General features: G+C 51.0%; 1 protein-coding gene across 2 annotated transcripts in view; it reads right to left on the bottom strand.

Annotated features, from left to right (window-relative positions):
- Window positions 1-16,355, bottom strand: part of SYT12 (synaptotagmin 12) — a 50,420-nt gene that overhangs the window by 6,931 nt on the left and 27,134 nt on the right. For both annotated transcript variants that reach the window (XM_075928338.1, XM_075928339.1), the window contains 3 exons: window positions 3,773-3,988; window positions 1,613-1,733; window positions 1,038-1,171 (listed from right to left, as the gene is read on the bottom strand). In XM_075928338.1, coding sequence (XP_075784453.1) covers window positions 1,038-1,171; window positions 1,613-1,733; window positions 3,773-3,988 — 471 coding nt within the window. The remainder of the gene's footprint in view (window positions 1-1,037; window positions 1,172-1,612; window positions 1,734-3,772; window positions 3,989-16,355) is intronic.

The following is a 16,355-nucleotide window of genomic DNA, read 5'->3' on the forward strand; positions in this document are numbered from 1 at the left end:
CGTTTGCTTCTTCCCAGCCCTCAGGGACTGTATCTCTGCCTGCCTGCGTGAGGTACTTGGATAGCCCCATCACTCCCCATCTTTCATGTACCACCCCACTATCGCCATTTCACAGTTAGGGACTCACATGGTAGAGTCCAAGGTCACAGACAGTCTGTGCTGGAATGAGGAACTGCACCTTGCTTCCCTGGGCCCCAGCCTAGACCCCCAGCCACTGACCTGTCTCAGTCCTTAGACTTACTGAAGCTGATTTTCTGAGATTTCCTCTCCCAGTTGCTTTGGAAAGTCTCAAGTGTGTTTCATCAGCACCTTTAGATGCATACGCTCCAGAGCCAGCTTTCACTGGCTGCCTCTAGCCATTATCACGGACACGTTCATTTCCCTTCTCTTTGTCCAATTCTCCCTGATCTCAGCACTATCACCCTCCCGGTGGGAGGAACAGGAGGAGCCCCCTGGAGATGTTGTTATGGCAACCACCCCTTAATAGGCTCTTTCTTGTTTCCATGCCACTGAGGAAGGCTTCCTCCTTATTATCTCTCCTTTGAAGGTGTCTCCTTCAGACACTTTGATTAGCTGCTAAAACCCAAGCCGCTGACTTGCTAAATGAAATTACTCTCTGCTTCCAAGCCATGCAGTGATCCTGGTTAGATCTCAGCCTTTGGCCCTTCTCTTTCAGTGGCAGGATTTAATTTTAATGTCCCTGATTTGCACCAGGGAACTCCCAGCCCAGATCTCTTCCCAGGTATAAGCAGCACTCAGACTCAGGGAGATTTCAGCAAAGCTGTGAATGTCCCCGAGACTAAGGCTGAGTTAAGTTTTACAGCTCACGGTGCAGTTCTAGTTACAAGCCCTGGCCCTAGTGTGCTGTAATTTCCTAGAAGAGGGAACACTGTCATTGAAAGTGAGTCCTTAATGCACCCTGTGGGGTAGAACCAAGAGGCAGGTTTGGGTGGATCTCATGACAGTTGTAAGGTTTTCTGGCTTAAAAAAAAAAAGTTACAGCTCTTCTGTCTGGCCCTGGCCTGGGAAGTTCTCACCTGGAGGACGATTGCGGGCACTGAGAAAATCATGGCCTCGTTAAACACCGGGTTTGTGTCATCTCTCTTCACAGCGGTCTTCTTCTTGCTGATTTTCCTCCCATCCTGAAGCAAGTACACTTTGACGAAAGGGTCTGGATGGGCAAGAGGAAGCAAAGAGCCATCGTTTGCCAGCTGCCCATAAGCAGAGACTATGTTGGCTGAGCCCTGGGATCGCTGGACTGCAGGGAAAAGGGGTATTATGTGCCCATTAGCACAGCGATGACATGTAGCTGTGTGACGGGGGGGGGGGGGGACATGATTTCAAGATAATGGGCAAATGGGGCTCATAGCTGAGGTGAGTGGGGGAGGGGAGCACACCTTCCCCGAGTCCTGCTGAACAGGGCTGGTCTCATTGCTCACCACCCTACATGTTCATCCCTGGGGGGAGGGGAAGGGGGACAGCCTGCATTTTGAAAATCTCTGAATAGAAGCTGTTGCTAAATGAAAGGCAGAAATCAGGGGAAGGGGAGACCTGTGTGACCCCTCCCATCCCCCTTCTGGCGGGAGTGGCACTTTCATGGCCCCGCACTCACCTGCTGTCATTTTGCCATCGGTCCACACGAGGTTTTTGGCTTTAACCACAACAACCGTCAGCCTCTCTGCCGTGGGCAGGTAACTAAGAGACAGCAGAATCTCTCCCACCGAGTCAACTACCTGCAGGGCACATAAGGCACCAATTGTCACCCAACTGCAAACGTCGGCATGAACGACTCATGGAGAAGAGGGGAAGGAGAAATAACTATCCGGTGGTGGGGCAAGTTTTTCTCTGAATGTGGGCAGAAGCCAGGCAGGGCTATAGCCTACAGTGGTTGGTCTAGTGGTTAGACCTGGGTCTAATTCACTCCTCTACCACAAACTTTTTGTGTGACCATGGGCAACTCCCTGGCTGAGGGTGGCTGTGTCACTGTAGCAGCCTTATAGTGCAGAGGGGTGTGATCATGGGGGGGGAAAATGTAGCAACTTCACCTCCAAAGTGATGGTACTGAGGTTGACAAAAACAGTCTTTTATCAACCTATGCTGTGGCAGAGCTACAGTGCTCATGGGGGTAGACTTTTCACACCCCTGAGAGCCTTAGCTGTGTTAACCTAAACTGTAAGGCTATGTCTACACAGCTACATTATGTCAAAATAACTAGTGTTATTTTGAAATAACACAATCCACGTCTACACAGCTGGAAGTTATTTTGACATAATGTTGAAATACTGTCAAGTTGGAAGACTTCTTACTCCAATTCCTGTAACCCTCATTATACGAGGAGTAAGGGAAGTTGGGGGAAGAGTGCTCTATTTCAAAATAAGTGCTGTCTAGACAGCTCCAAAACTTGAAATAAGCTATTTCAAAATAAGCTACGCAATGGACATAGCTCAATTTGCATAGCTTATTTCGAATTAACCCCTGCAGTGCAGACGCACTCTAAGTGTAGACCAGGTCTTAGTCTCTGTGTCTCAATTCTTGCAGATGGGGAAAATAGCACTACACTACCACAAAGGGGTGTGGCATGGAAGATTATGAGGGGCTGAGATATTATGGTTGGGAAGCCACATAAGGTATTACCACATATCTTGTGTGACATCCAATGCTCATCGATGGTGGCAGAAGCAGAGGGAAGCCCTGATCACTTCCCCTAGTCCCCTTGCCTTCCTGCCCATACTGGGAGAAACGGGGTCACTTGAGTAAATCAAAAGGCAGGGGGCTGGTGGACATGCTGCCTCACACCTACTGAGGATCTATCTGTGAATCTAGAGCCAGAAGAGGAAACACTATTTCACCTCAGCCTGTGGAGGATGAGACAAAAACTGCTGCTGCTTTTAACAACTCAAGGATGCTTAGTGAATTGAGCTGGGCCTGAGCCAACCCCAGAACCAACCACCCCAAATGCTTGGAAGATCTGGGTCTGGATTCAACTCTGGTGCTCTGGCTCCTCCCCGCGAGGAGCTATTTGAGCTCTGCAAGCTGAGATAAGGATGCTCATGCGTGGGGGGGTCACTGATGCCCTGCAGGGAGGAGGTGACTAATTATGCAATTGGTGAGGTGCATTCTAGACTCATAGACTTTAAGGTCAGAAGGGACCATTATGATCATCTAGTCTGACCCCCTGCACAGTGCAGGCCACAAAATCTCACCCACCCCTCCTAGAATAATCCTCTCACCTATATCTCAGATATTGAAGCCTTCAAATACTTTGAAGGCCTCAAGATGCAGAGAATCCTTTAGCTGTGATCTGTACCCCATGCTACAGAGGAAGGAGAAAAACCTCCAGGGCCTCTGCCAATCTACCCTGGAGGAAAATTCCTTCCCGACCCCAAATATGGCGATCAGCTAAACCCTGAGCATGTGGGCAAGACTCATCAGCCAGACACCCAGAAAGTTCTCTATAGTAACTCCTATCATCCCTCCATTGACCTATTATGGGGGGGGGGGGGGGGGAGTTCACTGCTCTGCACAGCAGGAAATATTGGTCATTGCCATTGGATGACCAGACCTGAGGTGACAACATATTCTGTGTTCCCCAATGCGCCTGCAGATTTCATGCCTCAGCAGCTGCTCTGGTTTCCAAACGCATTAGTAAGTAGGAAATTCCGTCTCACTTCAGCACTGGACAGCTCCCGCTGCAGAGGTAGCCTAACCCAGCTGTGCCGCTGGCTGACCGGGAAAGTACAGAAAACACTGTGCTTAACTTCTGTGCGCTCACCTTGTTCATGTCCTGCAGATAGAGCCAAGCATTGAATGAGCGGCTGGCCAGATCCAAATCCAACAGCTTCAGCTCTGCTACCCCCGTGCTGATGTTCCTCTCATCCTCGTCAATGCCAAAGACAGAAAATCTCAGGCTGTTTTCCTCCAGCGCTGACGGATCCAAGGGAATTGAAAACTTCTCATCGAAGAAGACAGAAAAGGCACTCCTTTGAATCTGCCCAGAGACACAGGGGAGTTGCTTTAAACAGCTAATGAAATCACCTGGAAAGCTTTGGAAAAGATTCCCTTCAAAGGCAGTTTAGCAGGTTTATGTGGCCGGAGCCCTGGGTTTGAATTCCACAGGACTGAGCCGGCCCTTGGTGCTGTCAGAGTAGAGCTAGACAGAGCTTCATGCAATACACTGGGAGAGGGGGCACTGCCCACACCAAGGTTCTCCCAGCTTGGTAGAAAACCAGGGCAAAGTTTTCCAGAGGACTGTCCACTGATGCTTGTTCTGCCAGCCTCATTGCTACCCCACAACAGGCTAGTTGTGTGCTCACGCTCCCACAGGTGGAACCAGCAACCAGACCTGATCTGTGCCTGGCTTCACAGGGAGCAAGGAGGCTGAGGTAGTTCCTGTGTGTCACGTGCTTTGATGAAAGGTGCTAAAGGTGGGAAAGTCCCATTGTTAGGAGCAGAATAGCAGGCCTGGGCAAAGCACCCTTTGCAGGCCAGCTCTGGGCCGTGGACACCATGGGGGGCCTCAGGCAGATTCCCTGCCTGCCCTCTGCATGCTGTGGAGAAAACATGCGGGGCTCTGTTTGAACAACTCTGAGTCCAGGGGAGGGAAGATTAGGCTTCGTGCACTGCCCCCACCCCCAGCACAATCCTGGCCAATGGGAGCTGCCTGTTGACAACAGGCAGTTTGTGAAGCACCCGCCTCCCCGCATCCCCTCATGCTCATAGCTGTTCAAAAACCACATGGGTCCTGCAGCCAGGGTGGGGGCGGAGCAGGCAGGGGGGATTCTGCTTTAGAAGGCAGCTGACTGGGAATCAAGCAGGTGAGTCTCCCAGACAGAGCCTGCCTCTGGCACCCCAACACCTTGCCCCCCTACCCCACATAACACACACCCTCTGTCCCTCCTCCTGCACCCATATCCCCTCCCAGTTCCTGCACCCTAATCCCCTACCCCTGGTAACAGCCCTTCCTGTCCTAGGCCACAGCCCAAACCCTCTGCCCCCTCCTGCCCCCATATCTCCTCCAAGATCCTGCACCCCAATCCCTGCCTCATGTCACAACCCAAACCCTGTTCCCACCCGCCCGTCCCAATATTCCCTCCCAAATCCTGCACCCCAATCCCCTGCCCTAGATCACAGCCTAAACCTCCCTACCCCCTTCTGCACCCTAGTCTCCTCCCCCAGGTCACAATCCAAACCCCTGCACCCTAATCCTCTAACCCAGGTTACAACTGCCTCCTTCACCCAACCTCCCTCCCAGACCCCACACCCTCCCAGATCTTCCACCCCAATCCCTTACTGCAAACTCCCTTCTGCCCCCAACCTCCATCCCAGACCCCACACCTCCTCCATTAATATGGAAGGGTGCAGTCCTTGCACACTTTCCAAATTCTTGGAGTGGCCCCACCTATCAAAAATTATTGCCCACCCCGACCTAAAGGATGGCTCTTTGTTCTAGATGGCAGATGCGTGAAGTCATAAAGGATGGGAGAAGGGTGAAGATAGAATCTATCTTTAAAAAGGGGAACAAAGTGAATCCAGAGAATGATAGATCATCCAGTCGAATTCTGCTAACTGGAAATATAGTGGAGCAAATCATATATATAGTAGCCCAATGTCTGTAACGCTGAAATGCTGGCTGTTCCCTCTGGGCGGCCCTGTTTCCTGAGTCACGTCCTTCGCCTCCCGCCATGGTGCTCAGCCGTCTTCTGCGCCGCTCAGCCAGGCCACCGCGGGAGAGCAAGTGGCACAAGCGGCCTTTTGGGAGCTGCAGTCCCCATGCAGCACAGGGGTGCTGCATGGGGAGCGTGGGGCCCAAACGGCCGCTTGCACCGCTGGCTCCCCCGCGGGGGCCTGACTGAGTGGCGCAGAAGTCAGCCAAGTGCCACAGCGGGAGGGGAAGGGGGGCAGGATGGTGATGTACATAGGGGATAGGGCCTGGCTGTGTACATCACCGCCCCGCCCCCCTTCGCCTCCCACCATGGTGCTCAACTGACTTCTGCGCCGCTCGGCCGGGCCGCCACGAGGGAGCAAGTGGAGCAAGCGGCCGTTGGGGCTCCCCCACGGCAGCCCGGCTGAGTGGCGCAGAAGTCAGCTGAGCACCACGGTGGGAAGTGAAGGGGGGCGGAGCGGTGACATGCAGTATGACAGCGGCTCCAGGCCCCGCCCCTAGCAATAAACATTACTGCTCTGCCCCCCTTCGCCTCCTACAGTGGGGCTCGGCTGACTTCTGTGCTGCTCAGCCAGGACACCACGTGGGAGCAAGTGGCGCAAGCGACCATTTCGGCTGTGCGCTCCACATGTAGCACGGGGAGCACGGTGCCCAAATGGCCATTTGGGCTCCGTGGCCCCCCAAGTGAGAGGCAGGAGGGGGAGGAGAAGAAAGAGAGAGAGAGGCAGGAGGCAGAGGAGAGCTGAAAGGGGGGGGAGAGGCAGGAGGAGGAGAAGAGAGAGAGAGAGATGGAGCAAGAAACCGGAGGCTCAGGAGAGAAGACCGACGTGGAGGAGAGACCTGAAAATCCCATCTTATGACAGGCTAATTGGCTAGTTATTAAAGAATCAATTTGGAAGCACCTAGAGGGTACTAAGGTGATAACTAATAAGCAATGTAGATTGTCAAGACTAAATCATGCCAAACCAACCTAGTTTCCTTCTTTGATGGGTTACTGACAGTGGATATGGGGAAAACAGTAGACACAATTTATCTGGAGAAACATGGTCTAGATTAAATTGCTACAAAGTGGGTGCGTGACTGGTTAGAAAACTATACTCAGAGTAGTTATCAATGGTTTGTTGTTCAACTGGGAAGATGTATCCCATGGGTCTTTTCTGGATCCAGTATTATTCAATGATTTCATTAATGACTTAGACAAGGGAGGGAAGAGCATGCTTATAAACTGTACAGATGACACCGAACCGAAAGAGTTGCTGGCACTTTGGAAGACAGGATTAGAATTCAAAGGAATCTTGATAAATTGGAGATCTGGTCTGAAATCAACAAGATGAAAATCAATGAAGTAGGACACTTAGGTAGGAAAAACCAAATGCACAGCTTCCAAATGGGAAATAAGTCAGATGACAGACCTGCAGAAAATTATCTCAGAGTTATGGTGGCTCACAAATTGATTATGAATAAACAATGTGATGCAATTGCAAAACAGGCTGATATTTTGGCATGTAGTACCAGGAGTGTTGTAAGTAAGACATTGGGGCTGCGTCTAGATTGGCATGATTTTCCGGAAATGCTTTTAACGGAAAATATTTCCGTTAAAAGCATTTTCGGAACAGAGCGTCTAGATTGGCACGGACGCTTTTCCGCAAAAACACCATTTTCGCGATCGGGGCTTTTTTGCGGAAAACAAACCTGAGCTGTCTACACTGGCCCTTTTGCGCAAAAGGGACTTTTGCCTGAATGGGAGCAGAATAGTATTTCCACAAGAAGCACTGATTTCTCACAGTAGGAAGTCAGTGCTTTTGTGGAAATTCAAGCAGCCAGGGTAGACAACTGGCAAGTTTTTCTGGAAAAGTGGCTGATTTTCCCGGAAAAACTGGCCAGTCTAGACACAGCCAGGATGTATCTGTCCCACTCCCACCTACTCTACTGGTGGGATCTCAGCTGGAGTACTGTGTCCAGTTCTGGCCACTACACTTTGAAAGAGACGTAAACAAACTGGAAAGGGTCCAGAGAAGAAAAAAAAAAAGATAAATTATTTAGAAAATGTGATCCATGAGAAAAGGTTAGAAAAAGCTGAGCATGTTTAGTCCTGAGAATAAAAGACTCAGGGGAACCCTCTAAAAGTCTTCAAATACATTAAGAGAGACACATGGTCAATTGTTCTCCGTATCTGCTGAAGGCAGGATACGCTGAATGGGCTGAATGTACAGCAAGGGAGTTTTAGGTTAGATATTAGGAAAAACTTTTAAAAATTATAAGGATAGTTACCTACTGGAACAAGTTGCCGAGGGAGGTTACGGAATCTCCATCACTGGAAATTTTTAAAGAACAGATTAGACAAACACCTGTAAGGGACAATCCAGGTTTATTTGGTCCATCCTCCGCTTGGAGGGATGGACTAATGACCTCTCAAGATCCCTTCCAGAACTACATGTCTATGATTATGTGGGAAAACTAAAGTGGACTTGAAAGGCAGCTAAATGAGCACATCAATGTACGTTCGAGCAGTGGCTCTCCACCTTCCCACTGTACTCCTTTCACAAGTCCAGTTTGTCTTGTGCACCCCCAAGTTTCACTTCATTAAAAACTTCTGGCTTCCAAAACGAGACAAAAAAAGTAGATGTGTGCAGGTGCAGGTGCAGCAGCAGACGACTTACTAAACAATTGTTTACATTCTCATTTTTAACCATATCATTATAAAATACCATTTGTTACTGTGACAGAGGCAGGCCACAGGGCTACAGGAGAGGACTGGAGGGGAAATATATTAGCCCCAAATTAAATAGGTCTCTGTTCCCAAGGTAGAATAACAAGGGCTGATCCAGAACCAGCAGGTACCTGCTAGAATCAGTCAGAGCAATCAGGCCAACTAAAATACCTGGAACCAATTAGGAGGCTTCCAGACTCAAGAGAGCCAAACTAATTAGAACATCTGGGGACCAATTAAAAACCAGCTGGGACTGGTTTAAAAAGGCTTCCCTTCTGTTTGCTCAGTGTGCAAGGAAGGAGCTGATAAGAGTAAGTGTGCTGGAGAGCCTGGGAGAAGAAAGTGCAAGCAGATACCAGGTGGAATATACAGGAGAAGGCTGTGGGGAAGTGGCCCAGGGACTTGTAGCTGTCACACAGCTGTTACAGGGTCCCTGAGCCTGAACCCTTAGTAGAGGGTGGGTCTGAGTCCTTTCCCCTCCCCAACTCCCCATTTCAGGGCTAGAAAGAGACTGGTTTTGGTATGAGCGCTTGTCCTATTCTGTACTACTGGGAGGGGCTGCAAAGTCCCTGGTTTGGTTTCCTTTCTTTTTCCCCCGTGCTGGCCAATGATGAAAGTAGCTCAACAAACAGCAGGCTGCTGTCTAAACTGAGTGGTGCTCGGAGGCAAATAAATCCACCTGAAAGCACAAAACCCACTAAGAGGAGCTCTGTCACATTACACTAATGAGCGCTAGGTGGTCCCTGTGCCCCTCACATATACACACACTGTGATTTCACAGAGCGAGAGCAAAATCTCACACCTGCTCCACAGCAACAGCTCTCCCCACGTGAGTACAGACATTTTGAAATAGGGGAAGAATGGCTGAGCAATGGCACATCCCCTGAAATGAAGTGGGCAGGGGGATGCAGTGTGTGGGACTCCGGCATGATCAGCACCAGACCTCTCCCTCTGTGCACACTGCAGACACTGCTGCTTAAGGAACTCTGGGAAGGGCAGTAAGAGAACCCCACCAGATGTAGTACTGACCCCCCCCCCCAAATGCCCTACTACTTCAAGGTTGGGGGGGATGGGAGTCTATTGGATCCTTTTTCCGGCTCCCTCCCCACAGCATACACCCGGCTAGCTGCCTCAGAGCAGCCCGGGAACACAGTGAATCCAACCAGGATGGAAGGGAGGGGTGTACTGACTGAATATGCTTCTACTGGAATCGGTGCGGGCTGTGAGAGCTCAGAACCATGCAGGATGTGGGTTCGTGTGCAAGGGAATGTAGGGGCAGTAGGGGGTGAGTGGGAGGGAAGAAATGGGCCCCTTCCCGCTGAAGTGCCGTAAACAGGATAACCTGTCCTACCAGCTGCAGAGGGTTGGACGTGGCTCCTCAGAGTGCCACCTGGGGCTCGGAAGAATGGGCCCCGTGGCAAGAACACCCATTGCCTTCCCAATGCTCCCAGGAATGCGTGGCATGGCCGCTGCATGGTCACGTGAGAGCATGTTGGGTTCGCCCCAGCCTGCTGCACTGGGCTGGCACCAGTGACACCTGCCTGACGCACCAGAGCCTTGGCCTGTGTGTGATGCATCTGTTTCCAGCTCCTGAGCTGCGGGCCAGGGGAGTCCTCTAGTTACTATTTTAAGCCATTCCGGTGGGGGGAGGCCTCGATGGGCAGAAATGGGACATTAGATTTTTTTTTGTTGCTTCCTGTCCTAAAGCCAGGTCTGACCCTACACACCCATATCCTGGCCCACAGTCCTTTGCTCATGGGCTCGTGGCCCCGAGGAGATGCTAGCAGGAGACGGAGTCCAGCAGAAGCCTGATTCAGAGGTAATAACCGCTCTTCCGAACGTGAGCTGGGACTGGCCAACGTCACGGGGTCCATCCTCCCTGCCTCTAGCGTGGCAGAGGGTCACAGCCGGATCCAGATCCACTCAGAACTCTGCGACTTCTCTCTCGCTCTGCGGTGAGCATTGCAAATTGGCTCCCTGCCTCATTCTGCTGTCGCGTGAGGTTAACTCTCCACCGAGGGCAGTGACGCCCTCCCCGAGTTTACGCTAGATCAGAATCTGGTTTTAACCCTGGCCACCTGCAGACTGCGGAAGGTTGGGCTCCGATCAGATTCTGCCCCCGAAGGCGGCTGAAAGGAGATCCAGCAGCAACCCAAGGGAAGGGTGCTTCTCTCTTCCCCGTTGTCAAGTCTGGAGCGTGCGGCGCTACCACTGACGCAGGCGTCCCAGCAATTAGTGACCGGGCCGCATCCAGCAGGGCTATGTTTCCACCTGGACAAGCTGTTCCTACCCAATCATGAGAGAAGCACGGCAGCAGCCGCCCTGAGAAAGCGCCTAGTTCGAAGCAGGCCAGGGAAGGCTTCCTCTGAGAACACGAAGCTGTAAAACAAGCCCTTCCTCCCCCATCCCTGCCTGCCTTCTCTGTCCCAGTGTGCGTGGGAGGCTTGCCGCAGAGAGGAGCAAGCCTGCTGCAGTGCTAAGTCAGGGCCTGGTGCGCTGTCCCTGAGAGGCAAGTGCTGTCCAGCACAGGAAACCCCCTCCCTCCACTCCTCTTCCCCTCCGCTGAACTGGATTCCTGGTTCACTGGCTTCCACGTTACAGAGGCAAAAGATGCAGATTCAGGCGAAACCAGCTACAAAGCGTTTTTGTGCCCAGCAGCAAGGTCATTGGTGCAACAGCCTCGTGGGTTAGCAGCTGAGCTCCCGCATGGCTGGGATTTTGCCTGGGGTTCTGCCGTTCAGCTCAAGCTGGCTGCCTGCTCCCTATTTCGCTGGAGAGACAGACTCCCCTGCTAATAGCGCACTTTCCCCTCCCTGACAGGCTAAGCAGGGAGCCTGGAACTGGAGGCCATGTCTCTGCTACAGCAAAATGTCCCCGCAGGCAGAGGGGGGGGCAGGAGTCCATCAAAGTCGCTACTCCACCTCCCTGAGAAGCAGTAGCTGGGTCGGCGGAAGAATTCTTCCATTGATCTAGCTGTGTCTGCACTGGGTGTTATGTTGACCTAACGGGTGCTCGAGGCACAAGGTTTTTCACAGCCCTCCGCAATGTAGCCAGGTTGGTCTCATTTTTAAGTGTATTCCAGGCCTGTGAGTTCCGGGCTCAGCTGCTGTTTACACGTCACTGGTTGCGTTCTGGAAGGCAGCCACGTAACAGCCTTGCGTTTTTACAAACGAGTGACAGGCAGAGCTGGGAGGAGAAACCAGGTCCGTAACAGCAGATGCTGAGGCTTTGAGCCCCAAAGAGGCCAGGCTGCAGCCCATCACAGGGAGCTGAGTTACACCTATTTCTGGCAATGCTGTCCCTTTCCTCCTGAGGCTTCAGTTAGATTTGTCAGCCGTCCGAGGGCTTGTTTTTCTCACACCTAGCAGCTTAGATTTGCTGTATTCATTCTGAGATAGGAACTAGAACTGAATGGCTGGTTGAAACAGTTTACAAAAGGAGGGAATAGGAGGCCTGATAAGCTAGTGCTGCAGAGAGTTAACACAAGGGGGGGGGGGGAGGAAAGGGGGCTTATTAGCCTTTTTCTCCCTATCCCTTATTCTCCCACTGATCCCATTCTAGAGGAGGGAGAAGGGGTCTCTGATTGAATAGGCTGCCATTATGCAGAGGAGGACCCGGGGATTATAGCAGATGGCAATCTGGATACGAGGCAATGGTGTGCCCTTGATGCCAAGAAGCTTAATGGCATATTAGGTTGCATTAGTAGGAGCATTGCCGGCAGATCAAGGGAAGTGATTATTCCCCTTTATTCGGCGCAGGTGAAGCCACATCTGGAGTGGCATGTCCAGTTTTGGAGCCCCCACTGCAGAAAGGATATGGACAAATTGGAGAGAGTCCAGCAGAGGGCAACAAAAAATGACTAGGGGGTTGGGGAACATGACTTGAGAGGCTGAGGGAACTGAGCTTACTCAGTCTGCAGAAGAGATGAATGAGGGGATAATTGACAGTATTGCCTGAAGGGAGTTCCAAAGAAGGGTTCCAAAGGAGAGAGGCTGTTCTCAGTGGTGACGGATGGCAGAACAAGGAACAAGGGTCTCAAGTTGCAGTGGGGAAGGTCCAGGTTGGACATTAGGAAAATCGGCTTCACTGGAGGGTGGTGAAGCACGGGGATGGGTTGCTTAGGGAGTGGTGGAATCTCCATCCCTAGAGGTTTTTAAGTCCCAGTTTGACACAGCCCCGGCTGGGATGGTTTAGTTGGGGCTGGTCCTGCTTTGAGCAGGGGGTTGCACTACAAGACCTTCTCAGGTCTCTTCCAGCCCTAATTTATGATTCTATGAAGTCAGAGGCAACTGGTCAGGGGAATCCGGGGGGCCATGTGACACCCTCCCCAGTCCAGGGAAGGACTGTGACAACCCCCCTCCACCACAGGCCCTGCCTCGGCCCACCTCTGCGCCGCCCTTCCTCTGCGCTCTCCCCTGCCTTTGCTCCAGGGTGCCAATTACCCAAATAGTGTCACACCACCACTGAGACAAGAATGCTTACACCGCAAATGCAGCAACGGGAATACAGCTCCACCAGCCAACCAGCAAAGGGAAAAACAACCCCAGAACTTCTAGTTCCTCGCTCTTCAGATTGTACTTTTTGTTGCCACCCTTGGTTTGGGTTTAAAAGGAGTTAAAGTCAATGTCCCCCTCTGCCAGTGGCTCATCGCTTGGATGCAGATAAGGCACCTCAGTTTCGTACCCAATGGCACAAAAGGGAATGGCGTAGCCAGTATCGCATCAGACTGCCCTAACCTGATGGATCAGGTACCATTTTGCAGCCAGGTGTACTGGAGGAAGAGATGTAAAATCCTGGTTATTCAGTTATGTGGGGGCTGCCCCTACCCACAGTGGGCCCCACAGGGCTGGAGTAGCCCCCTGCCCACAACAGATGGGGGGGCCGGTTCACATCTCTAACTGGAGGTGGCCTTTCCACATGAGAGCAAGTGAGACTTGAAGCTCCAGCAATCAGAACTGAGGGGAGCATCCACTCAGCCACCAGACTTTAACGAGCAGGGCCCAGCATTTTGTGCTCACTCAGACTTCTCCCATGTGCAGAAGGGCTGGAGATTTCATGCAGGAAACATAAGAATGGCCAGACTGCGTCAGACCAAAGGGCCATCTAAGTCCAGTATCCTGCCAATGCCAGCTGCTTCAGGGAGACTGAACAGAGAAGGTAATCCTCACGTGATCCACCCCACAGCCCCTCCCCAGGTTCTGGCAAAGCCAAGACTAGGGACCTCATCCCTAGGAGCACTGGCTTATGCCAAGAAAAGCAAACAAGCCTTTGAACCTGCAGGCCTGATTATTTCATCTGTGAAATCTTTTCATTACTAGATTTGCAATAGTGAAAACCAGAATTACACACCTTGGTGATCTGTAGCTTCAAGCTTGACTATCGTCATCCCGAGACTATAACACATTGCTTTTAATGGAACTGTTCCTTCCCCACGCAGTACCAGCGACCATGCAAAGGAGCTTTGTTCTTACTTGCCACTATCTTGCCATAGCACCTACAGACCTCATCCTCATCAGGAAAAAAAATTCCCAATGTCATGTGTTCTTAAAAAAATCAGCTTCCTCTCATCTGAGGCCACAAATAATACAGTGATTGCAGGATGTCACTGCAGGGCAGCGCTAAAGTTGTTTGAACACCTGAACTGTGCACTTCTTACCTTAATGTGTTTGAACTGCTCTTTCAATGAACTGCTCTTCATTCTGAACTTCCTGGGGATGTCATGTTTGGTTTGGGGAACATTACAATGACCTTGTGATTCCTTTTTTAAACCCTGAGGTTACTAATCCATACTCTCAACCGTAACACCATCTGAATGGAGGTTTTTGTGCGTGTAACTAGGAAATGACAGTTGCTGCTCCAAAGAATTTACACTGTAAAAACTAAGATATAGGAGGGGCCTGAAACTAGGAAACAAGCAGGGAAGTGGAGGGAGCCCAGGATAACAAAAATAGGCTGGTTTAGTACCAGCTGATTCCTAACCTACCAGCAGCTCTAATTTCAGCTGCCTGGCCTCTGTCATAATTGGGCTTGAAATAGGATTTTAAAACCAGGTGAAACATGGTGACATACTAATAGCTATTGAAGATCATCTAGTTTGACTTCACATATAACATGGGACATAGAATCTCACCCAGTGACTCCTACATCAACCCCATTATTTTGGGTAGAACTCGAGTGTATTATAGTTTTTCAAAAGCCACCCAGTCTTGATGTAAAGACACTCTGCCTAACCTGGCTTCCCCAGAGGAGAGGAAAGGGTTTTGATAGCACTGGCCATTGTCGGAAGGCAGGACAGCAGGTAGATGGACCTTTGGTCTGCCCCAGGATGGCCGTTCTTAAGATGAGTGCAGGGCTTTCTAGACAAGCAAAACTAATGGCTTATCTATGTGCTCTGTGGGGGCGGGGGAGCTGGAAGGGGATTTCTAAACCATGCTCACATGTTGCATGTTAATTGGGACATGCAGATCCTGCTACTGTGTACTGAAGGTTTCCTAGTGCGCAGGAGTCACACCCCTCGAGAGCCCATTACCGTACTATGTAGCTAAGCCCTAGCTGAAATTCATATGGCAGGCAGGCCTGATTGGATACCTGCCACTTAACATGGGCCACATTCAAGTGCTATTCAAACAGCAATCGCTAAAGACAAACTGTGGTGGTTAGTACGTACATTCACCCACGGGCTGATTGGACATTTCCTTTTCTTCCACTTCCCAGGATGGGGTATCTATTCTCCAGCTGGCAGGCAATCACTCTTCAGTACCATTTCCCCTCCCCTCCCCCTCCACCACACTCCAGCACCTCTTCAACGTGACCAGAGGGTTCTACACTTGTACGCAAGCTTTGGCTGCTCTGACATCTGGACTACAGGGGTGCGATTAGTAAGGTGCACCAACATGGCATGCTCTAACTCCCCCATGTTAGATCCTGCCGGCATGCAGTAAATGCCCTTAGTGTGCACTAATATAGTCCGTTTGTAATCCAGGGTTACATCAATACAGCATCAACACAGCAGAGATAGAACACAACACGTTGCACCCGACAAATCACATCCCAGTAATCAGGGCTCAAGCATAATTTTTTTTCAGGCCCAATACACATTTTTAATAGGGACCCGCTCCCCCACACATGCCACAATTTGCAGCCACCTTATACCACAATTTGCAACCAGCCCTGGTAAAGTGTACCCTTTCCCTCCCCCCGCACACACACCCATGTGGAAGCACTGCCTGTAGGGCAGAGGCCAGGAAACAATCCCAAAGATTCATGTGAAATCCATGGGCCAGAGGAAGCTGGTCTGTGGTCCACACATTTGATGCTTATAAATGAGATACAGCTGAACAGGAGAGTTATGAGAATATAGGTAGGCAAGAGATACTAAGAGTGCCCTCGCCAGGCACACAGGAAGACTACGTGGACTTGTTTGTAAGTTGGTAAAACGCATAACGTTGTTGTTGATATTGTGCAGTGCAAATGACTTCCAGATCTCACAGCTCCTCACTACGGACCCTTAGGAGTTTCCAGTGAAAAATGGAGGAGACCCAGCAGAAGCCCGTGGGGATGAAGACACTGATCGCATGCCACTGAGGTGTCAGTCTACACAGTGCAAATAGGGACACTGGATGCAGTCTGCCGGGCTGAGATTTTGCACAGACCGAAAGTTGTAAAAAGTCTGGTTCCCCCCAGTAACCATCACAAGACTCTGCTCTGCCTGTACATATACACTCCACGCTGAAGGAGCATGGGCCTCTTACTGTACATTACTCAACACACTGGGATGACCGTCACTTTGCAAACAAATGTGCTGTTTCTCGGCTGTGGGAACACACACACACACACACACACACACTGCAGGTTGCGCTGGTTTTGTCTCCCTGGAGGTTCCGGACAGATTTCACAGGTACAAAGCGTACCCAGGCCTACCAGCAAGATGGGCTGCATCACAGCGGGTGACCTGGGAGAGCAATCAGAGCTGTCAGAGCTGAC

Source organism: Pelodiscus sinensis, chromosome 4 (assembly GCF_049634645.1).
Source record: "Pelodiscus sinensis isolate JC-2024 chromosome 4, ASM4963464v1, whole genome shotgun sequence".
Taxonomy (NCBI): Eukaryota; Metazoa; Chordata; order Testudines; family Trionychidae; genus Pelodiscus; species Pelodiscus sinensis.